This window comes from Choloepus didactylus, chromosome 5, assembly GCF_015220235.1.
Source record: "Choloepus didactylus isolate mChoDid1 chromosome 5, mChoDid1.pri, whole genome shotgun sequence".
Lineage (NCBI taxonomy): Eukaryota > Metazoa > Chordata > Mammalia > Pilosa > Megalonychidae > Choloepus > Choloepus didactylus.
The window spans coordinates 160,720,199-160,744,968 of record NC_051311.1 but is presented as its reverse complement, the minus strand read 5'-3'; the positions used below and the strand labels follow the sequence as shown (position 1 = coordinate 160,744,968).

The 24,770-nt window shown below is 43.1% G+C and overlaps 1 protein-coding gene across 1 annotated transcript in view; it reads right to left on the bottom strand.

Moving 5' to 3' along the window:
- Window positions 1–24,770, bottom strand: part of PKD1L1 (polycystin 1 like 1, transient receptor potential channel interacting) — a 201,059-nt gene that overhangs the window by 137,127 nt on the left and 39,162 nt on the right. Inside the window, exons 7-16 of the mRNA XM_037837205.1 lie at window positions 23,154–23,327; window positions 21,174–21,293; window positions 20,511–20,679; window positions 19,862–20,101; window positions 14,916–15,048; window positions 11,157–11,363; window positions 6,932–7,113; window positions 3,901–4,122; window positions 2,593–2,753; window positions 508–843 (exon numbers count right to left, since the gene is read on the bottom strand). Coding sequence (XP_037693133.1) covers window positions 508–843; window positions 2,593–2,753; window positions 3,901–4,122; window positions 6,932–7,113; window positions 11,157–11,363; window positions 14,916–15,048; window positions 19,862–20,101; window positions 20,511–20,679; window positions 21,174–21,293; window positions 23,154–23,327 — 1,944 coding nt within the window. The remainder of the gene's footprint in view (window positions 1–507; window positions 844–2,592; window positions 2,754–3,900; window positions 4,123–6,931; window positions 7,114–11,156; window positions 11,364–14,915; window positions 15,049–19,861; window positions 20,102–20,510; window positions 20,680–21,173; window positions 21,294–23,153; window positions 23,328–24,770) is intronic.

Genomic DNA, 24,770 nt, shown 5'->3' with positions numbered 1-24,770 from the left:
TTGCAAGGATGCACAGGGAAAGAAACAACCTGAATGTGAACGGCAAACTCAAAGGAGTCACTGGGGGAGGTATAACCAGGATGAAAGCAATCCCTGGAGCAGAACTTTTCTCACTGACAATGAACTTGCCTCTCAATTTTTTAAGCACAAAAATCACTTCCACCCAACCCAAAAGCCAGCGTTAGCATGAACCAATGATCATTAAGGAAAGAGAAGGACGAGGAATCTAGTCTCTCTAGTATACTTACTCTAAACAAGACATGTACATATGAGATGAATCCTTGGATCCCACTGCATTAGGCACTTTTATTTCCCCAGTTTAGAAGAGGAAATTGAGTCCTTGATTAAGTGTTACACGATTAGCCAGTGGGAGGTACACACCCAGGGCTCTCTGACTTAAAGGCCTATGTTGCTGTGATTTCATAACCAAACTGCCACCTTTGTTCCTTCCAAAGGAAACTCTGGGCCCACATAACAGAGATGAGATGCAAAGGCAGCGGCACTGACCAGAGAGGTAAGAGGAAGAGCTGGGAGTGGGTGAGCTCCCTGAGGGCTCTGCTCTCTCAGGGTTCACTGGTGCTTCCCCAGGAGCTTCCTCTTGGACTGAAGTGTTGCCTGCAGCAGGAATCTGAAGCTCACCAGCTGTAGACCCCGTGGAGGGCCTCCTCATGGCTGAAAGGGCAGGTGGACCTCTGGGCTTCCATGAGGTCTCCCAGGAGAATGGTGTCGCTGTTAGTGCAGATACTGCCATGCTGGACTCTGCAGACAGTGGATTTGACTCTGATAGCTTCAAAATGGCATCAAATCTTGAGTCCAGCAACTCTACTGATCTACAAAAAGGGACTTAAACAAATGTTCAACAGGATTAAAATGGGGACCAAACAAAACAAAACAAAACAATCTCAGACATTTGCTTTTAAAAAGTCAACAGATGAATGTGATGATACTGTGAGCCATTGATTGTATACCTTGCATGGATGGTATGGTGTGTGAATATATCTCAATAAAATTGCATTAAAACAAGTCTACAGAAGATATAAGGATGCTCAGTTTTAAGCAAATCAGACATAAATTTGAAAATCTATACTTATGAGACAAAAGCTGTAGGCAATGGTTTCCATCTGGTGGCATGTAGATCAATAGTTGGGTGCAAATGTGTAAGTAGAACACAGGATGACACAACCATTTTACCTTGGATTTGCTCTCTCTGAGTGTTCATACTGACCTGAGACTTGACTTGTCAAATCCTTTGAACACTCCCAATATGGTCTGTTCTGAAAGCAATCTTAGCATGTGGAGTTACCCCACTCACTCACTGCTCAGTGAGTCCCTAGAGTAACAATTCTAAAAATTGTTGTACTTAGAATGTAGAATAAAAGATAAATAACAAAGAAAATCTTTCCATGGACATATAAATGACATCTCAATGAAGTAAGCTTTTACTTTCTACCATGGGAGAGCCAGTTTCTTTCATAGTAAAAGTTGAGACATCAATCTAGAGGTAATTGATCACTTGCTTTGCTGCATGTTTAGCCACCGGATGGGTTTCCACTGCAAGCTCCTCTGATACATTAGCAAGGGCTTTGATTCAGAAAAATTCAATTTATATTGATAAGAATTTAGAAATCCCTGTCTTGCCAAGAAAGACCATTGCACTCTGTGTCTTCAGGCCCCTTTAACCACTGAGAGCAGCTGTTCTCAGAGTTCTGCCTATAGAAGCATTTGTGTGGTCTCATTAAATGGATAAAGAAAGAAATGTATAAGGTCAGTGAGGGCTTGGCATAGCATTTGTTGAAACAGCTGACCAACCAGATCAGAAACAAAAGCTCCTGTTTGCTATTCAGAAAAATCTCTTTTATCAAAAATGCAGCATGTTTCACTTATATAAGTGAGAACACAATCTTGATTCAGGTTCAAACCCAAGTATCACACAACACCAAAAGGCCAAGGAGCTCATCACCAGTGTGGCAGATTGAGTCATGTATCCCAGGGTGGGGAGCGGGAAGGGGACAAAAACATATTCTTAATCTTAATCCACATTCCTGTGTGTGTGAACCCATTGTAAATAGGACCTTTTAAAGGTGTTATGTTTAGGTAAAGTGTAGCCCAACTAAATAAGGGTGGGTCTTAATCCAGATTACTGAAGGTCTTATTAAAAGGACTCAGAAGTCACAGAAGCCAGAAAAGAGAGGACATTGCCACACGACGGGAGGCAGGGATTTAAGCCAAGGAACCTGAAGGATTGTCATGAGCCAGCACCTAAATGTACAGACACTGGAAGAAGGCAAGTGTTGTCCATATCTTGATTTGGGGGTTCTTTTAGCTTCAAAAGCGTGAGTCAATAAAAATAAATTCCTGTTGTTTAGGCCAACCCATTGTGTGGTGTTTGTCATAGCAGCTCATGTGAACTAAGACAAGTGTCTGCATTCTTTCGCACATTTTTTGTTTAACCCACCCACTACCCTGTGAAACATGATCTGCATTTGTCACCCAAGAAAATTCAGAAGTAACTGTATTTGGCAAATTTTTTGCAATCTCAACATAACGTTGATTTTGTCCTCAGTCAACCATAATGCAAGTAAAAATTCTTACCTTCCATGCTATTCTTTTCAGTTGCGTTGACTAAAAAGAGATCCCAGGTATAAGAGAGATTAGGTACTCCATCACAGTTTTCACATACGGCTTGAAGAGAAAGTTCTTCATTCCAGTTAACAAAGATGGTTTTAAAGTTGACCCAGGAAATATGGACAAACCTGGAACATGCAAATCAGGTTTGAGATTACAACAGTGTAAGGATCCTTTGGCTGCATTCATTCATTGTATTATATCAATACAATAGCAGGCTCACAGCCGATGTTACCGAGAACAGACGGTGTGGGCCATGTACCAAGTTCTATGTAAGAATGATCTCATCTAATCCCAACGAGATCCTCTAAGCAAAGGCACTATGATATCTCCCCTTTTCAGAATATACGAGTTTCAGAGAGGCTGCAAGACTTTCTCCAAGTCCCTCAGAATTAGGAGAGATCCAGTACTCGGGCCCTGGTCTGCACTCTGGCATCACACAGAGCTGTGCCCAGGGGCCAGTGGGGGCTTCTCATCCATGACCTGCATTTCCAGCCCCTGAGGGGGAGAGGCCAAAGCAGGTGGGGAGCAGGGCTCAGTCTCTGGTCTCTCAGCTCGCTCACTCCTTCACCCAATCCCCGCTGGAGAGAGAGCCATGAGCATCCCAGCCCACCCCTGCCACAGCCACTGCCCCTCAGTGCTGACAGCCCTCCATCTAGTATCTGGGGTGCCAACATGATCTGTGGGTGCTTTCTGGCTTTTGTGTTGCAGGATTTTTTATTTTTTATTTTTTGGCGTTTGGTTTTTGTTAACAGCATTTCTTGGCTCCCTCCACCCTTCACCATCTCAGACGCTACAACTAGGCCCACTTAGGTGTACCGCTGTGATTGCTTCTTGACCCTAAACGCCTGCTGGGGGATTTGGATGCTCTGCCTGGTGCTGGCCCTGGGAGCAGCTCCATGGTCTTAGCGGGCGTCTGCATGACAAGAGAGAGAGCCTAGAACCTCCTGCTCCTGATGCTGCCTTCCTTGTTGCTCTCCTGAGTGCAACTCTGCAGCCCACCTGCTCTGTCAGCTGGGAGCTCGCACCTGCTCTGCCCGCCAGACCCTGCTCAGAGGTCAGCCTGAAAGCAGATCGGCTCCCCCGGCCTCACCGAAATACTCCTGTCTTCCTCCTCATTAGCCATTCCACGCGGTTAAAACCTGTGTGCCTCACCCAAAACCCCTTACCAAACTAAACAGATTTCTTTTGATGCTCCAAACTCTAGCCAGGAGATGAGCTGATCAAAGCAAACACCCATGGAACTGAACCTGGAGAATGTGGGACCGGGGATACCTGAACACTGAGTCAGAGCGGATGGAGAGGAACACCTGAGCTTCTGAAGAGTTCCAGCCGCCGTTGGAGACGATCAGTGTCACCAGGAACTGGTCGTAGCTGCTACTGAGATCTTTTGCTGCAAAGGAGATGATGGGAGCCATGGTATCCAGTTGGCTTGGTGGGGAGGCATTGAAGCACGGGCGGTCAGGCTTACTGGCAGGAGTGCATCTCCAGTGGTAGCTGGTGGGGAAGCCGTTGGAGGATGCTTGAGTCAGAGGACTGCTGCATTTCATTTAGGAGATTCCCCTGGGTGGCCCACAAGGGGACCGTAGGTCAGGAGGAGATGTCAGTTCCTTTATTCTATAATGTAGCTGAGGTGGGAAATGTCAAAAGCGGGGGAGCAATTCCCCAGTGAAGGCAGGCCTGATCTTGGCCACAGTCATTTTCATGAGGGGCCCCTGAACAAATGCACATTCTTGCTTCTGGCTCCCTCACCCCCAACCCCCACCCTCTGTAGTTTCCCTTCCCTCAGCCTCAGTACCGCTGTGCTCATCTGCTGTTGTCATCCCTGGGCTTTGAGCCACTGTTCGGCATCTCCCTCTTCCTTAGGACACTGAATACCTTCTGCTCACACATCTGCCCCCTGCCCAAGTGACGCCGTTGTCTTCTACTAAAGCACATTACAAACACTGCATTTCCTCCTCAAGGCAATCCTATGTGATAGGATGTGGGTTCTAGAAAAGTCCAGTTTTAGGAAAAAAAGACATTTGGCGCAGGGGGGGGGATGTCTCTGGAGTTGCCCCGATATAGAGCTGGTAAGTGGCCAAGCCAGGAGATGAGCTGCAGGTGTCTCCCAATCTCATGATCTTTCTGCAACATCACAGTTGCTTCATTTGACAAAGATGCACACGCCTACTCTGTGTCAAGCAGGAATATAGCCCGAGCCCCAACCTGCAGCTGTTCTGAACCTGGTGGGGTTGAGTCCCCTGTGGTGTGATAAATGCTATCATGGAATCCCACACCAGCCACTGTGGAGCGCCTCCTGCAGCAACGACCCCTCTGTGCAGATGGCACATTAAGTGTTTGACCTGCCGCTGACGCTCCACAGTTTGTCTTCCACTTCCCTACCTGGACTGTAAAGCAGTTGAACCCAGGCACTATGTTGTAAACATCTGTTTCCTGAGCCCTCCCCACAGCCTACATGAGGCTCGGAAGCATTCCATCAGTCACCCAACTGGGCAGACGTGCCTGCCAGGCAGGCCCAATTCAGTGGCGAGTCCAGCTCACCCTCAGTGCTGGGCAACAGTGCTCTAGGATTCAGCTGGAATATTCTTCACTCCCAGGGAGTGAATTCAGCTCGTTTCAGCAGGCATACACAGACATACACAGCTCTTGTTTTCAGGACCCATGCTGGGGGCTCTGGAGGTCGGGGGTAAAAAGACAAGCAAGATACAGCTCTGTCTCCTTAGGTAGGGGATGGGGAGTAGGGAACAGGGAGGTACTCGGTCAGCTGAGCTCTTTGTCCAGAGTCTGTGCAACGTAAAGGCTACTGGATGGAGTCAGAATGCTCAAGAGGACGTCTCTCTCACCCTCATTGGACTAAAGAAACCCCAAAACTTACACCTGAAATGCAGCAAATATGTGTGCAAGCATAGCAGTTGAGAAAGTCAAGGGATTATTTTATTTATTCAATGAATAAATATTCTTTGAATGCCTACAACATGCCAGGCTCTGAGGACCTATTGAACAAGAACCCTGCCCTCCTGGAGCTTATATTCCTGGGGCAGACCATAAACAGTGGTCATAATAAAGAAGCAAGTTATCTGATGTGAGGAGGGGAAAGTCTCTATGGAAAAGAAAAAGCAAAGCAGGGTGAAGGGTGTGCAGTACCAGGAAGGGGTTGTGGTTATTTTAACCAGGGTCCCTAAGAAGGTCTGAGCTACACGCTGGAGGAAGTGAGGCTGGTAACAGACACTCAGCAAAGGGAAGAGACTGCATGCAGAGGGAGCCATGGGTGCACAGGTGCAAGGGAGCTGCATGCTGCCATATCCAAGGGTTTGCAAGGAAGCCAATGTGACACAGACGGAGAAGGCAGGAGTAGAGAAAGAGGCAGCGAGTGGGAGGGCACTGTGGGCCTCAGAGGCACTGAGAATGTGGAGAATCTGGAAATCAAGCCTTCCATTCATCGAGTGCATCTCACAAGTCAAGAATTTTTAATGGTGAGATATTATATTTAAACCTCATATTCCAAAAAAGATCATGCTTTAAAATACCAGTTTAAAAAGCTGCTAATGTTTTACTTCCATCCCTTCCTGAATTCCCATATATTTTGAATCTAAATAAAACATTTGTGTGATTAGTTAATCGAAGATGGTATACTTAAAAATATATATAAAATATTGTGGCAGAATTTTAAACCAAATATTCCAAAGTTCCAAAGGCTGAATTTAGAAAAGGAGGAGAGTTACATAAATGGGCCAAAACGCATGCCATGTTTTGACCCGAGTTGCATATTTTTTCACGGCAGGCTAAGACCATTAGCTCAGAGTCCATTGGTGCCAAACTCTGACTCCTAAGTATCCAATTAAATATGGTCCAAATAAGCACATTTTCAGCCATCTAGAGCCTAGCCTGCTTTGCATACACCATGAAACTGCACCCAATGTCTGTTGGCCATAGATAAGACACATCCTGTAACCATAAAAGACCCCAACCCCTACTGCCCTTCAGAGCTCTGACTCAAACTCCCATCCATGCTGCTGAACAACATCACCTAGACACGCAAGTCCCCTGGGGTTCCTCTCTTCCCCTGGAGACCCCATTACCTGCTCCACTTCCACCTCTGGAAGGTGTCCTGCTATGAGGGACTTCCCTTCTCATGCATTCTTGTCCAAGAGCAGCCCGTATAAAGCTCACTGTGAGCTACAGCCATCTCATGGGCCTGTTGTCTCCTTGGGCAGCCTCGAAATGCTCAAACTTGCCAGGACGAGGATGTGGATGAAGGTGGGGTGCAGAATAAGCACAGCCAGGCAGCTTTGGGAGTGCTCACCTGAGAGTCATCCCGGGATGGTCAGGGTCGTAGGACTGGGACCCACTGAGGACGATGGTGGAGGAGGGGGTCTTGGAGATGAAGAGGTGTGTGCCCTCGGAGATCACGCTGACAGGGGCCCTGGGTCGCACCTCCACCCCCACAGAGTAGTTACTGTGCACCACGCTGCCTTCGATTTGAACCTGTAACACGAATGACAAGGTGGGATCACACGGGTGATAAAACAGGATGCAAACTGGGGCTAGATGCGTGACTCAAAATTAGAAAGGGAAAGGGTGAATCCAAATGTTTCATTGACTCCAGTTAATGGCTTCAAGAATAAAGAAGACTTTATTCTCAACCAGCAACCAGTCAAGTTCGTTTAATAAACCACCTACTTTGTGCCCATTGGGAGATAAAGGGGCTGGAGTCAATGAAAGCACCAAAATTTTTCTTAACCAATTCTGTATTAATGTGCAAAGCTGGGTTTTCCCTAGGTTTGTACATATAATAGCACCATAAACAACAACTTTCCTTGTGTGCACATATTTTACCATTTTCAAACCTCCCATCCACAGTAAATTTTTCCATTGTCTTAGATTTTGTTTAGTTTACCTTTCTTTAAGATATTTCTTTCTAACCCCCAATATATTATGGTAATTAAGAAATGTATATGAAATTTATGACAAGTATTTTTAAACCCAGGAATAGTAAAATATTTTATAAATACAGCTTTCAAAAATATTCTTTTAAAAGTTTGATGCAATTTGAAAACAATATGGAGTAACACTCGCTGTTATTTTGACCTAGTCCCAATCTTGACCTTCCTCAGTTTTCTCCATAAAACTGCCTGTGGTTCCCTACTGGTCAGTTCCTGAGTTTCTGATCAAAACTGCTCTTTAAATCTCCAGTCTCTGCTTCCCCTGCTATTCTGGATCCAAGGGACTATTAAGGATGTTCCAAATCCAGAAGTACAATGGGGGAACTACTTGCCAAAGATGGCAGGGCTGGGAATGTGCTTTGAAAAATCTGAGTGTTGACAGCTAAATGTAACACAGGATGGGTGAGATTCAGATATCAGCATCCGCATCCTCCCAAGTCAGAAGGTCTCCAAAGCCGAGGAAAGATGTGACAGGATCTTACATAAGGGTAATGACATAAAGAGTAAAGATGTCAAATGAAAGGTGCTATTAAGCCAGGAAGCTTAGAAATGTTGGCACTACCCTTCCCATATTGCCAGGAGAGAGGTGTCTGTGAACCAAACCATCTGAGCCCAGGGAAAATAAACTCTGTTACAGGGATATATGCACTAAGTTATCAGCACTTGGTGTTATGAACATTTCAACGAACATTTCGATACCCATAGAATTTCCCTTACTTATTTTTGCATCTCCACAGGGCTTAGCATGGAGCTGGACACAAATAAATGCTCCACTTTACATCAGGAAAATGAAAGAGCAGCCTCACTCTTTTCCACTCACCCAGTATTTCAGATGTCTTGAATTTTCCCTTTTATTTCCCCTAATTAATCAAATTGTACCCCACCCCACCCCAATGCACCCTATATTCTACTCTGTTCTGGTCCTTATTCCCATGGCCATTGTCTGTTTCAGCCTCTAACTAATCTTTCTTTTTTTTTTTTTTAGGATTGAGTCCATTTCATTTACAGTTTTTTTTTTTTTACCTTTCAAAAGCATTACACAATTACATTTTCTCATTTTCTGACCTGCAAACAGACACCTTAAATGGAAATTTTTTTTAAAATATCAAATTCAGTACATCCAAAATGCAACAATTACACATCTGACAATCAATTATCAAAGTGTGATTTATTAGGACATATCCTAAGAATTTATAACAGCCAGTCACGAGAAATCTGACCAAATTTATTAATCAGCTATTTACATATGCCAAAAACATATGTAAACTCCGAAACCAGAAGCTTGGAAGTTTTGGTTAAATTCCCATTGGAAGATAGAAAGTGATGATTTAAACCTACCCAGCCTTAACTCCAAATACTGGGTTATATCCCCAGTCTGCAATTGAAAAGCAAGCATCTGTTTGTCAAAAATCTAAGTAATAAACTCTTACGCCATTATGTGCATGGAAAGGCTAGTGTTCATCAACTAAAAAGCCAAAAAGTAGTCATAAATATCCACACTACAGCATCTAATTATTCTCGAGTGGCCTGCAGCCCTCTGTCAGCCAGTGAGTTGTTACCAATCTGGCCCACCATGAGATAAATACAGAAGTTGAGAAGAAGCACTTGGAAACTCTGATCACAGTTTGACATGGCTGCAACATTTAAGTGCATCATCAGTGTACTCGTTCCCTTGAACAAGATCTGGGCCCGTTTGGGTGTCAATGAATGCCTGGGGTGAGCTGGATGCGGCATGAGCGGGCACTTACGCACAGTAGGACCACACAGCCATCCATAACTGAGGACAAAAAAAGTTCCTTCACTGCAGGTAGTTTGGAGGGCTCTGGACTGGTCTCCAGTCCCATCTCCTGAGCCTGTCTTTCGCCACCTCCACAATTTGATCCCACACCATTTCTCCAGTGCTAACTCCCTGCCGTGTTTCACTTTGCTCACTATCCCAGCACATAAGCCCTCATCTTGTCTCCCTGACTTTCTACCCCTTCGAACAGACTCTCTCTTCTCTCTTTTCAGGACCTCTCCTCCATGAAGCCTCCTCCAACTGAGGTGACCTCTCCCTCTGCTGAACCCACACATCTTTACCAGTTTTTCATCCAAAACACACTGAGCAGCTGCTGAAAACCAAGACCCCAGGCCAGACACTGGAGACACCTCTTTTATGGCTTCATTCTCTGGCTGGCATCTTCTTCTTTCTAAATGATAAACTACTGTTATGGATTGAATCATGTCCCCCACAAAGACATGTCAAGCCTAACCACGGGTCCTATGGATGTAAACTCATTTGTAAATAGGAGCTCTGAAGACGTGATTAGTTAAGGTGAGGCCAAACTGAATCCAATATGACTGGAGCCCTTGCAAGCCGAGGAAATTTGGACATAGTAGGAAGAGTGAGGAGCAGACAGGAAGATGGCCATGTAACGGAAGCAGAGATTGAGTTAGGGATCACCGGGAAACCACCACCAGAAACTACAGACTTCAGAGAAAGCACGGCTGGCTGATACCTTGATTTTAGACTTCTAGCCTCCAAATCTGTGAGGCAATAAATTTTTGCTGTTTAAGTCAACCAATCTGTAGTACTGGTTATAGCACCCCTGACAAACTGAGACAGCTACTAAATGACAGGGTCAAATATTCTTCTCACTTCTCCATTACTAGCACAGTGGCTTAGCCAACATAGGTGCACTGGAAAGTTTTCTTAAACAAATAAGGAGTTTTAAAAGTAGTTTTCAACTGATTGCTTTGTCAGTGTTTGAATCTAATTTGTTCTCTCAAGGGATGAAACATTTTTCTCAAATCCTATGCATACATTTTTTTTTTTTTTAACAACCCCCTTTTCTTGGATAGAACATCTTGAGAGTTTAAAACATTGAGTTCTTTGCAGGAAATGACTCCCGAGGATGAGTTTGAACCCGGCATCGTGGGATTGAGAACACCTTCTTGACCAAAAGGGGGATGTGAGAGGAAACAAAGTGAAGCTTCGGTGGCTGAGAAATTTCAAATGTAGTTGAGAGATTTCAAATGGAGTTGAGGGGTCACTCTGGTGGACATTCTTACGCACCATATAGATAACCCTCTTTAGGTTTTAATGCATTGGAATAGCCAGAAGTAAATACCTGAAACTATCAAACTCCAACTCAGTAGCCTTGACTCTGGAAGATGAGTGTACAACAATGTAGCTTACAAGGGGTGACAGTGTGACTGCAAAAACCCTGTGATCGCACTCCCTTTATCCAATGTATGGATGGGTGAGTAGAAAAATGGGGGCAAAAACTAAATGAAAAATAGGGTGGGGGGATGATTTGGGTGTTCTTTTTTACTTTTATTTTCTATTCTTATTCTGATTCTTTGTGGTGTAAGGAAAATGTTCAAAACTAGATTAGGGTGATGAATGCATAACTATATGATGGTGCTGTGAACAGCTGATTGTACACCATGGGTGACTGTATGGTATGTGAATATATCTCAATAAAACTGAATTTAATTAGAAAAAGTGTTGAGTTCTTGCTCAATGGTTGGTGGAAAGTAGCAGTTTCATTGCGTGAGTGGTCAGGTGATTTAAAAATACCAGCTTCCACTCAGTGAGCCCACCTTAGCAACTGCAGTATAGTTTCCATACTCTAGAAAGTAGCCAGGGAGGGCGATGGCTTGTCTGTGACAGTCGACAGCAGGAGGCAAGGTTACAGGGGACCCATCAGACCTCACAAAGCTCCAGGTGTAAGAAATGCCTCGGGAAATGTCACAGAGGATGGCAGCTTCAAACATCACTCCCAACTCCAGAGGCTGAGACCTCCATATCTATTGATTAAAAATAGAAGACGTCTCATTAAAATCTCCAATAGTTGATGAAACCCTGAATTTTTAAAAACGAGAGTTACATTAACTGAGAGTTACTTTAACTGTAATGCTCCAGTTATGTGTCTAATCAAGGACAGGATTTTTAGAGCTGGACTTTAGATAACACTGAAACAAGTACTACATCTATTGCAGAGACAAAAGTAAAAAGTCAAAATGTTGCAAGAACAAGAAGAATAAGTAAAGATTTATACTTACATATTTATAATGGGGAAAAACAACTTTCTAAGCATGAAATTAATGGGAAAATATACAAAGAAATGGTTAATACATTTGATTGCATAAAAATTTAAAATTTCTGAGTCCAAAAATATAAATAATTTTCAAAAGCAAACAACAGAGAGAAAAAGAGATTCATTTAACATATATGCAACAGAGTTAATATGCTTTAAACTCAACAAGAAATTTTCAAATAGTCCAATAGGAAAATGAGCAAAGACATAGATAGGCAACTTACAAAAAAATATATAAATAGATACTTCATTGTATAGTTGTGACTGTGAAATCATGTAAATGTTTTACATATTCAAAAATCACGTTAAACTAAACAGATCCCTAAAAACTAGCTGAAACAAAAGGAGGTAACCATATTTCAAACAAGTTACAGAGAAAAAAGAAATATTTCAAGTGACCTTAAGGCACAGTATCTGAGTATATATTCTTAATGGGATATATTCTAATGGCAAAAAGAACTGCAAATAAATCTGAAAGTTCTTTGGTCATCTTTGTTTCTGGTGGCAACATTGACATTGTTACTTTAAAGTATGGCAGGTATTCATTAGCAAACATTCTATAAGTAATTATGTTGATGTTTTAACAACTTAGATTTTAGTATGAGAGAACACAGTATAAAAATTTTTAAAAATAATCATGTAAAATTTACATAAATAATGTTTGAATGGGAAATATAGTATGAAACCATGACATTTTATTTTATTTTCAATTCATATTTCCTAGGGCTGTACACTGAAAATCTTAGAACTGATGACAAACCAGGGACAATGAGCACCCCTAGTTCCAGATCTCAGTCAAAATCCCTAAAAGTTCACAGAGCCCCACAGAGTCTTGCCCAATTCCAGAGCTGGAGCAGCTTTCAAAGACCAACAGGGTCACATCAGAGGGCCAGCAGAACCGGCTTACAGTGTCCTGCAGGCCCTAAGTGGGTCACTTTGAGCATCAGAAAGATAATGTCTAAAATTGATTGAATAATATTCATATTTTTAAAAAATCAGTGATGCCAAAACAGTGAGTTAGGCTTCGCCTGTTGGCACAAACCACAGGTGCACACACACAACTCATTTGTTCCCATCAGTAGTAGCTAATGTCACAGTTTATGACTCCAAGCATTGATAATGCAGGGAAGGAATTAGGCATTTATTCTTGCTTTTCTGTACAAACCGTATTTTAGGTGATCTCAGAGTCCTAGTTGGTGACAGAAAGGGTTTTTTTTGTTTGTATGTTTCTTCTTTTAAACAAAAGAGCTTTAGTGCATCCCAGAACAAACAATTGCCTAAAGACAGCTTGAAGATAATTAGAGAAATCTGATTACGAGCTAGGTGTAGATCATATTAAGAAATGATTAACTGTTGAGGTGTGATGATAGCATTCTGTATACATAAGAAACAGTCCTTAGTTTTGAAAGATATATATTGAAATATTCAAGGGTTAAGTGTCTTGATATCTAGGATTGACTTTAGAGTATTTCAACAAAGAAAAAAAGAACAGATAAGGCAAATATGGTAAAACATTGATGACTTCAATCTAGGCGAAGGGATTATTACACTATTCTCTCTACTTTCATTTATATTTGAAATTTTTCAAAATAAATAATTAAATGTAAATAGCCTTCTATAAATATAGAAAAATATTTTTGCTCACATTAATAATACAAAAAAAAAAAGCCCACAATGATCAAAGGGAAAATATCTGTCCCTGTTTATCCGCAGACCACATCCCTCCCAGCCACTGCCTGTTCCAACCAGCTTCATGCTCTTCCCGACCCTTTGAGAATGTGCCTGCCTGGCCCATAGCCTGAGCCTGATGTTACTCGGGTCTGGCTAGTCTGTGAGGCAGAAGGGGCAAGAAAGGCTAATCAGATACGACCAGTCGCAGAGGGTTATGATTTAAATGACCTTTCAATTACTTGGCATTGTACAATACCATTCTAGGACTTATAATAAAACTGCTCAGATTTATATGAGTCACTCCAAGTTTTAACAATAAGATGCTGGGCCAGTTTGAATCTATTATGTCCCTGAAAAAAGCCATGTTCTTTTAATCCAGTCTTGTGGGGACTTATTGTGGGTAGAGTCTTTGGATTAGGTTGTTTCCATGGAGATGTGACCCACTCAGCTGTGGGTGGGAATTTTTGATTAGATTATTTCCATGGAGATGTGACCCTGCTCATTCAAGGGGGGGGGGGGTCTTGATTAGTTCACTGGTTTCCTCTATGAGAGGATAAAAGGCAGAGACATTTTAAAGAGAGTCAGAGATGCTTAGAAAGAAAATGCCCAGAGATATTTCGGAGACAGCTGTAGAAACCAGAACTAGGAGAGAAGTAAAGACATGAAATCTAGAGTTTGCCCTGAAGAAGCTAAGAGAGGACCCCCAGACGCTTAGAGAGAAACACCCTGGGAGAAACAAGCGAGGACACAGAGGAGCTGAGAGACAAAAGATAATACAGAAGCCCAGAGGCATTTTGGAGAAAGCGACAGAAACTAGAAGCTAACTCCAGGAGAGGCCCAGCAGACGCCGGCCCTGTGCAGGTGCAGCTCCCAGACCAACCCGGGCCCGTACCTGGGCAGGTGGCCAGGTGCTGGCTTGACCTACTGCCTGGCTCGGGGGAGGCACCAGTGACCCAGACTCAAAGGGACCAGCAACTGACCTCTTGGGGCCAGAAAGCCATGGAAAACATTTGGAGAAATGAAGCCAAGTTACAGAGCTTAACTCCAATTTGTCATTTGTGCAACTTTGCCCTAAAAAAAGGAGAATTTGCTCCAAATCAAAAGCTAAATAAATAAATAAGAAGAAGGAGAAGAAGAAAAACTAAAGAAATAAAGAGCAACCCTGCTTTTCCTAACCCATGCACAAGCTTGACAATTTCTTTTGATTTTGATCTTATACATTTCAATTTTTCTTTCTCCTGAAAACGCGACAGTTTGAGACACATTCAATTTTTTTTTTTTTTTTTAAAAGGCCCTCCTCAAAGTGAGCTGTGCTGAATATCAGTATAACATAGGAGAATAAAGGACTTATTCACAAGCCAGGGCTAAGGCTTTTCCCTTCCCATCTCCAGCCGAGGCCGACGTTTCTCTCTCTCACATGACCTGTGTTCTGAACCCGTTCACAGGCGCGCCTTTGTATAAAACGCCCCGGGATAAATATGACAAAGCGTCATTTCATTCCCCAAAGTTCTTTCTATTCGTAGGATAGCATCCGACGCATGGGCAAGGCTGAAAGGAGACTTTTAAACTGTTCCACAGGCTCCAAGCCTACCTGGACCTTCCCGGGCCCCAGGTTTCTCACCAGAGGGGGCTGGCAGGGTTCCCGCACGATGAAGAGTTGCTTTCTCAGGGAGGCAGCACTGACATTATTAAAGGCAAGGACCTCCACTGTGAATTCGCCTTCCCTGGATGGGGGAAAATGCATAGAAATCAAGATCGATGACACTGTATGTCAGACTTTCATTAATTCGTCATAACCATCCTATATCTGAATAATTATAGTATTTGATGGCAAGTCAGCTCAGTGAGTAAGAGTAGATTGACAAAGGCCTTGAGGTTGCTTTCCACATAGGCCATTTAATGTGTGCTTAATAGACCTACCAGGTGTGGGTTAGGCTGAACCCCCAGACTGATGTCACATGTTATATAAAAAATAAATACAGCCATGTGAGGACATGTTAATTCCCTCTTTGGGCAACCCCCCGGGAAGTACATGGCCTAGTCCCCCTGTCTATCCCTGGGAGCGATCCATGGGTCTTCTCTGTGTGATAGGGCAACCCCTGGCCCTAACTGGGGGGTCTCTGGTCACGATCTTCCTGTTCTATTTCCTGCTCCATGTATCAGTTTTCTTGACCAATTTCTTAGGGTCCTCCAAACACAGGAGGAGCAGGGCAGATCCTAGACCCTGGAGACGCATCCAGACCTCGATGGAGAGCCAAAGGTCCCAGCTGTGGAGAGGTACAAGATGGTGGGAGCTGTGAGCCAGGCAGCTCTTAGTTAGGCAGCTTCTAATTTACTGAGGAAATACATGTTTATTTTGCAAAGTGGAAGTAATTCAAATGACTAATAATTCAAGACTTTTGAATGTGAAACAGAAAAACAACCCCCATCAGAAGACCACAAATTCAAATTTGCAAGGACTAGAATGTCACTTGCCATCCTGGATCTTCAGGGAGAAAGATAGGACAGGTTGGTTCAATTGACTAGAATGCAGTCTAGATGGTTCATCTCAAGTTACTGGGGAGTCAACAGTAAATTCTAGAGCTGATGGTAGAAAGCATCTACGGGGCAAGAAAGAGCACCCCAAACTACAATACATACCCAACATACCTAAACTCCAAACCCCCAGCATTCTCCAATCTCCCAGGACACTCTATCACAGCTCAGTTCTTTCCTTATGTGAACATCTAGCTCCATGGAGGAGTCATGAATCCATAGCTAGTGATGGGGCCATCCAGGAGTTCCCATCAAAGCTAGGAGAGGCCCCAAGGTACGAGTTCCTGCAGGAGTCCTGCATGGAAGGAAGTTCTTAAATCTTGCCCTGATGCCCCCTGTCCACATAGACCTCACTTCCTGAACACTTTTGCACATTTTAAAGTTTCATTTCATCAGCACACAGGGCAGATCTACCAAAGACTTTCACACCAGCCGGATGCTCAGCCTCTGCCACCATTGTCTTTCCATGAACATGATGACCCACATCCACTGGTGGGACAAGACCCACTCCAGGTAGGTCCAAGAACAAATCCTGACCAGAGAAAGACCAGTTTAAGTAGCAACAACCCAGGAGGCTAGAATTTGGGAACATTATCCTTCGTAGTCTGCATTTTATCATATTCCTTAGGTTGAGGTAAGAACAATGACTTGTTTCCTTCCTTTGTTAATTCACTAAGCCTGTTTTGGGCTTATTAATACTTAAGCCCTGAGCTAGATGCTGCTTATAGAGATGAAGACACCCTGCTCCCAAAAAGCTCATTCTGTGGGAAAGACAGACAAGTAAACAAAAGAGCCACAATACAATGGAGTAAGTGCAATAATTGAAATTTACACAGGTTGTCTTGGGACTCAGAAGGAGGAGGTCAAAATCCACCTGGTACAGCTCAGGAAGGCTACACAGTGGAGGTCATGTCAGAGTTGGGTCATGAAGCCCAGACCAGAATTGGTCAGGTCGCTAAGGACATTTCCCACAGAAGCCCAATGTGGGGACATGGAGAATGCAAGTATGCTAAAGCCCAGAGGCCAGAGGAGGTGGAAGAGGCAGGACAGAGGCTGGGAGGTCAGCAGGAAAGGGACCCCTGGGGTCCTCACCTTGGATATAAACCTCAGGAGTTTGGGGTTCATCCTGAGCTACCTTATAGTCTGCACAGGGGTTGTAAGTTAACTTTTCCTGTGCTCTGGCTTCTGAAGTCCATTGGGTAGCCTGTCTAGAAGGTTGGCTGATGGAAAACTGGATCCCTGCCTTGGATTGTGCCCCAAATCTGGCCCAGGGGCTCTGCCCAGGTCCCCCACTGGACCCAGTATTGTCCTTCTTTGGAAAACAGGTTTCACCCAACAGACAGGCCCTTTTCCCAAAGTTGGTGTCCTCCCCATGGGTGGGACCCATTCAGGGTTCAGAGAGTCATTCTTCTCCTCACTCAAAGGGAGGCTTAGAAGATGGCACACTCAGCCAGTCCTGGGAAGTGGAGAGGTCATGGGCAAATATTTACAAAACAGCCTTGTGTGAATGTTGAGGCTGAATCCAAAGCTCATGACCAGAAGAGTCCAGTATTAGGAGCAAGGTACAGAGAAAAAAGGGGTCAGAGGATGAGATCACAGTGGCCAGAAGGGAGTGGGTGAAGTAGTTCCTGAGATTGTGGAAAGTAGAAGTTTCTTTGCCTTCTCCTTAGGCTTCTACATACCCTTAAATGTCATTCCATGTGTAAGCCAGTCCCATGTAAGAGGGGCAGCGTCCTGATCATCTTCTTTCTATTAGTGAATAAGTGATTCCTGGTGTTACTAGTAGATGAATGAATGAGCCACGTGTCTTGAAGGAACAGGGACTGAGATCTGGCTCCAGACCCATCTTCTTGGGGAGAGTATAGGAAAGAGGGGTGCATTAGAGTGTCCCTGTATAAATATGTTCTCATCTGTGCTTTATACTAGCCTGTCAGGTGGGAATCCCTATCCCCACTTTACAAATTAAAAAAAAGCTGAGCATCAGAGAAGTTAAGGTTAAGTTTACCAACTGAAAAGTGGCAAAGTCAACATTTGAGTAATACTCCAACTGTAATCTCCGTGCTCTTTTCTGCATATAAAACTGAGGCACTGACCCAACTGCAAGGGAAGGCTGCCTCTGCAAAGCAAGGCTTAGCCAAAGCATAGGTGTGCTGGTTTGAAGCTGTTATGTACTCCAGTAAAGGTCATGTTCTTTTAATCTATTCCTGTGGGTGCAGACCTATTGTGGGTGGGGACTTTTGATTAGGTGGTTTCAAGGGAGATGTGACCCACCCACTTGAAGGTGGGTCTTAATCCTTTACTAGAGGCCTTTATGAAGCTAAAAGACAGAAAAAGCCAGAGAGCTCAGAGAGAAACACACAGAGAACTCGGAGGAAAAAGCCCTGGAGATGTTAACAGAGGACCCACAAAAACTCAGAAAGGAAGCCATTGGAATCAGGAGCTGAAAGCAATGAAACCTGGGAGCAAAGGACCAGCTGATGCTGGCCATGTGCCTTGCCTGCTGACAGAGGAACCCCAGATGCCAGCAGCCTTTCTTCAGAGAAGATATGTTCCCCCTGATGCTTTAATTTGGACATTTTCATGGCCTTAAAACAGTAAATTTGTAATAATAATTCCCCATTGTAAAAGTTAACCCACTTCTGGTATATTGCATTGCAGCAGCTTTTGCAAACTGAAACAGTAGGCCACAGTCAGGAATGGGGGTTCAATCAACCAAGAAGAGTTCTTCCATGACTGGGATGCAGGAGAACTTAACTGTCAGAGTAAGGAGGTCAAAGTCTGAGTCTGGGGAGTCTGTCCACACTCACAGTCATCTGGCATCAGCAGTTATAGGGAAGGACATTCAACTGAGAGAAAAGCATGATCAAGGCAAGGCTGAGGGAATTCTGGGCAGAACTCTTGACCTTGGGACAGACAGGCCAAGCAGATTAATTCATCACAAGGAGAAAAGGGCCATCGACTGAAGATATGAGTGTCTAGTCCCAGTGGCGAAGGGAAAGCTGAACTCTCAGGGAGACCTTGGACCCAGGGACCATCCCTGTGTGTCCTAAGACTGATCCTAAGGGCAGCCGTGGAGTTCTCCAAGAGAAGGGGGTGGCCTCTGGACCTCGGGTCCCAGGCACATGGTGGGCCTGAGGTTGCTGATGGGCATGTGTCTCAGACTGAAGACTGGCAGAGGATGGAAGTGGTCAAGGGCAGATTCAGAGGTGAGGCACTGGGAGAAGTCAGAGACAGGCCAAGGAACCAGGGACAGGCTAAACTCTAACTTAACCTTGAGATATGGCAATCCTGCAGTGTGTGCCTATGGTTTTGCTTGGGCATATCCATGTCCCAAAGAAATACCAAGTTTATTTTTGAACAAGGCAGTCATACCTCTTTTTTTGTATGTCCATGATGTATTTTTTCAAGGTAAACAATGGGTGCTGAATTAAAGGATAACATCCAAACTCTTGGGTATAATACTGAGGTCCTTCACAATCAATGCCCAAGAATCTTCTAGTTTGATCTGCCACCTCCACTCATCCTGCCCTCCTAAACATGCCACTACCAATCACTCCGAACTCCTATCCTTTCTTAAACATGCCATCCACTGGTACCCTTCCCTGGTATCTTCACCCAGGCTGTTGTCTCTGTTTGGAATCCCCTCCCCAATTTTCCCTTTGGCAAACTCCTATTCAAGATTTAATGTTCAACTCATCTGCAAATGCCACTGTCAGCTGTTCTCCACTTTTCCAAAGAAGAATGAGTGTTCCCACAACACCTCACTTCTTTGTAGCATTTAACCTACTTTATTAAAAGTATCTGTTTACCTCTTTGTCCTTCCCCCAGAATATGACCTCCCCAAGAGCAATACCTGGGTTTTATTTATCTCTGCTTAACATCTGTCAACCAGACAGACTGAAACTCAAGTCAGTTGTGGAGAATCCGAGGGCTGATGCCCTGAAAAATCAACTCCAGCCTCTTTCTGCAGAAAGCTTCTTCCCTGTGCCTGGAGCAGCTTACCTGTTGAAGACATGACTGTTGGTGCTATTACCCAGCTGGATGGTGCCATCCCCAAAGTTCCACAGGTAAGCAACTTCAGTGCCGAAGTTGATTCTACACTCAAAGACCACACTGGCATTTATCAGAGCAGAGGAGGTGGACATGAGCCGATTGGCAACGATTTTCTTCTGTACACTGATGGAGTGAGGCTCAGAGACCACGCTACTGATCCCATTGGAAGCCTTGACCATCACAAGATACCTGTGGGATGAGGCCATGGAGAGCAGGAAAGTCAGGTGGCAAGATAAAAACCAGGTCAGAGTGAGAGAATTTCCACATTACTTGAAAGAGAATGGCAGGGGAATTTTGGCATTTACTTCGTAGGAACCATCACAGGGCCTGATGATTTTTCTCATTTTGGGGAGAATGGACAGTAATATTTCTTGAACACACTGGTCTGATTTCAAAGCCCACACCCTTTCACCTAGTGCTGGCTGAAGGGAAGTGGGTCCATCAACACTTTAAATCTACATTTGAGTTTAATTCCCAGAAGTGCTTAGTGGCTATTTATAATATATATGTAAATACCCTTAAATTATTTTAATAGCAACATGATAAAATTTGGATTGAGTTAAGGTTGCATGATAAACAGCCACTCATTTTCACAGACCTTTGGGGGATGCCAAATCTTCTTTTAATGCTTCTCGAGGTTGTCCTCACTGGTGGATCATCTCCAAAGTGCCATACAAACTCCAGAGGACTTGTTTCCTTGGTAACAGCCACAAAAGCAACATCTATATCTGTGGCAAACACAGTTCCATTTGTGTAGACAGAAACAGCTGTAATAAAAGAAAGCGTGGTACAGACTTCAAAATGGAAGGGCTGGAATTTGTCCAGTAGATGTTAGTATCTTTCCTCTCCCATCTGGTCATGGATTTGAGTGATGGATAGTGAACCTCCAAATATGAATGCAGGACTATGTAAAAGGAGGCACCGGGAGGAACCTGAGAAGTAATTTTGGCATGAGTTCAAAGGTCATCAAAGCATAGCTTATGAAGTGATATGGCAAACTCCTTTGGGAATTTTACATTAAAGATCTGGGTATGGGGAGCTGGCAGGTGATTTGGCATAATGTCTTCTCATGCCTTTAGACGGAAGGCTTAATGCCTATGACTCACCTAGAAAGAACTAGGTGAATAAAGAGCCTGTTCAAGGCCAAAGAGAATCTCAGGCAGAGCTGATAACAGAGCCAAGTGCTATCTAGGAGTTTCATAATCTCAACCGATCGTAAGAGGAAGACTGTGCTAAGCCTGGAAACAGAACAAAAACGTACGTTGCATCTTATACCAAACAGTCATGCTGGACCAAACTTTGCTGCCACCCACTTGGTTTTCAGAAGTAAAGGACACATTATATGAGGAGATGAAGGGAAAATGATGCATAACAACAGTGCCTAAAACAAGAAAAAAGACAAGAGAAGAATAGTCAAAATTAATTCACTTACTCAAGGAACATATGAGCAATATTTTACGTCTTTTTGTAATTTCCCTCTTTGAATTCCAATAAATTTCAAAACCCACAGCATGTGTTTTGAATCGACAGAGATGGAAAATAGGAAATTTGTCACAGAATTTCTCTCATTAAATTTTCCTTAAGTGTCTTCTCTATGTCTTTTGAGAACTCCCTAAAAGGAATTAAATATGTTAATTATTTTGAAATAATTAATTACTGGCATTGTTTTATATTTTTTCAGTGTGTGTGTGCTGAGTATTCTGCTTCATAGGGTTTCCTCAAAAGTGGTCCAAGGAAAAGTCTCAAGCTCTTAAGCCCTCTGAGATTTTATACGAAATTTCACATATAGGTATTTACATATACATTTTTATGTATTTACATACATACACATATTCATACATATGTGTGTATTAGGAGGTCAGATACCCAACATTTTGTCAGATATCAGAGTCTAGAAAAGGACTGAGGTATCTAGGAAGATTTAGAAAAATTCATTTATTATATAGAGATATTAAGCGAGGTGGGTTTTTAAAATGTTCTTCTTGATTTTTCTCTTTATAAAGAGAAAATGTTTGTAACAGCAATAAAGTAGCATGGATATTTTTTCCTTCATAAATCTAATAGCATTACTGAAATATAAATATTCCATAAATATGAATGACTATCTCATTAATAACATCTAAAAAATTCTGACCACGATCTGGTAGTCAACAATCTTCAGGGAAATACAGTTAACTCAGTTGCACTAAATTACTCACTTATGGACCTGTGGAGCTAGATTAAAACTCAAATCTTCCCATTCTAAATCCTGTTATGGAACAGACTGGGGATTTATAAGGATTGTATCTTTACCTTGGGTAGACAAGTTGCTAATTTAGTCAATGTTTAGATAAGACAACTAAATACGAATGACTGATAAGCTAACTGGGGTGTGCTGATAAGTTAAAGAAAAACTACCACATATATTTTATAATTTCTTGGATAGAGAGTTTCTTAACAGGCTACTTATACAGAAAATGTATTTTGAATATGTGGAAAAAGTTATAAAACCTTCTCTCTACAAATGAATAAGTTCATCACGATGCTTTCCAATGTGCCCCTCCACTTCCTTTCTGGGAAGTGAAATACGTAATTCCAGACACTTAGGCAGAACACTTTGGAATTATCTTTGATTATACTACACGTGTTTTTTACCTTTCTAATGTTGCTGCTATTTGGCTGGAATTCTCCATACCCACCCCTGCTGGACTCTCAGCTTTGAGTTTCTCCTCTATAAAATCAAGATGAAGGACATGTTGGGGGACAGAGCGAAGTAACGAATGAACTCCAGCAGCCTTGCTTTTTATCTCTCTTTTGCTTACTGAAATGCCATCTGTTCGAAACGCTCCTCCCCACATTGGCTCTTCATGCGCAACCCACTCGTAAAGGCCCACTTCATATGCCAACTCCTACATCAAGTAGTCCCTATCCCCCCCCCCCCCCGTTATCTGTAATCCCCCCTCTCCTGGAATCTCCTAGCCCCTTAGCAAGGCCTTTCTCAAGGCATTTTTATGTTCCATCTCATAATTTCCATATGCCTATCTTAATCCCTTCACTAGATTATAGGTTCCTTGAAACCAGGACCTTATGTGGCCTCACCATTATGCACCCCAGAGCACAGCATTCTGCAATCAGTATTTCCTGAATGAAGGAAGAACGGCTGATTTTGAAAGGCTGCAACTTGAATGACACAATTAAAGAGCAAGAGAATCATGTTTTGTTTGTGAGACCTGGTTGCTTAAACTCCAGATGTGGGTCTTACTTTTCTGATCTATATGGGAGTCAGCAGAGATGAGAACTTCATCCTCGTGGATGCTGCTGGAATTCATGAATACAGATATGCTCCCATGGCCAATTTCCACATAATACGGTCCAAGCTCCACATTGTTTCCATAAAACCCATCATAAACATCTGCTTTGAACACATAGACACCTTCTGGGAAAAAAAGAGAGAATGGCCATTTAATGAGTTTGTAAAAGGCGGCATGATAATTAACATTTAAAGAGAGGTTGTGGTGGGGTGACTAACATGAACTTATACGGTAAAGTCGATTTCTCTTATCCCTTGTAGTAGCAGGGCTGGCTTCAGGGGTGTGCAATCTGTGTAGCTGCTCAGGGACCCACATTAAGAAAAGCCCTAAGCCTGGGTTAAGGTTCCACTTGACATGGTCTGGAAATTGTTAATAATTTTTAAACAACGGGTCCTGCATTTTCCTTTGGCACCAAGCCCTAAACATTATATAGCCAAATCCTGTGGAGTAGAAAATATTCACAAGAATAGAAATAAATATTGGCCATCCCATAGCTAGGCAAAAAGGACCTAAACAGTCAAATGGGAATATATCAAAGAACTATTGTAGTCAATTATAAAAATGGCCCCAAATTCTTCTGCTATTTTCATACCCTTATGATAAAACAATAATATGACTTTGCAGCTCCTCCCATTAAGTGGTGGAGACTATTTCTCCACAACTTGAGTCTGTGCTAATCTTGTGGCCAATGGATTTGAGAAACGCTTGCACACTTGGGCTTGCCCTCTTCTGCTATTCTCAGATCCACTGTCATTTCTTTCATGGGAAGATGCCCAGGCTAGCCTGTGGAATGGAAAGAGACATGTGACTGTGTCATCCCATCATCCCAGCCAGAACCAGTTCACCTTGCTGACTGGCTGCTCACTGCAGCCCAGATCAGAAGAATTTCCAGCAGACTGTGAGCTGAGAAAATTGTGTTTTAATCCATTAAGTTCGGGAGGAAGTTTATAATGCAGCAATAGATTACTGATACAATTCCACTGAATTGGAAGGATCTTTAGCAATTCTCTAATCCAAATCACCCTACCCGATTATTTTCAAATTGTACATTTGACCATGTCTTTCCTCAGCTTTAAGACATTAGGTGATTCCTGATGTGTCACTGGACAAAATCCTTAGCTGAGCCTGTCATACCTTCCCACTCACCCATCCCTGACTCTGTTATGCACATACCTGATTCATCATCCACACAGAACTAGCTTCCACTTCTCAGACCCCCATAGAGAGCATGGTGGTTTAGTATTGTATGTTCCCCCAAAAAGCATGTTCTTAAACTTAATCCATTCCTGTGGGTATGAATCCAAAAGTAGGACCTTTTTCGGTTTGCTAATGCTGCCATTATGCAAAATACCAGAAATGGATCAGCTTTTATAAAGGGGATTTATTAGGTTACAAATTTGCAGTTCTGTGGCCATAAAAGTGTCCAAACTAAGGCAACAACAAGAGGATATCTTCACTGAAGAACGGCCAATGCATCTGGAACACCTCTGTCAGCTGGGGGCACATGGCTGGCACCTGCTTGTTCTTTGCTCCTGGGCTGTGTTTCAAAATGGCTTTCTCTTCTTTCT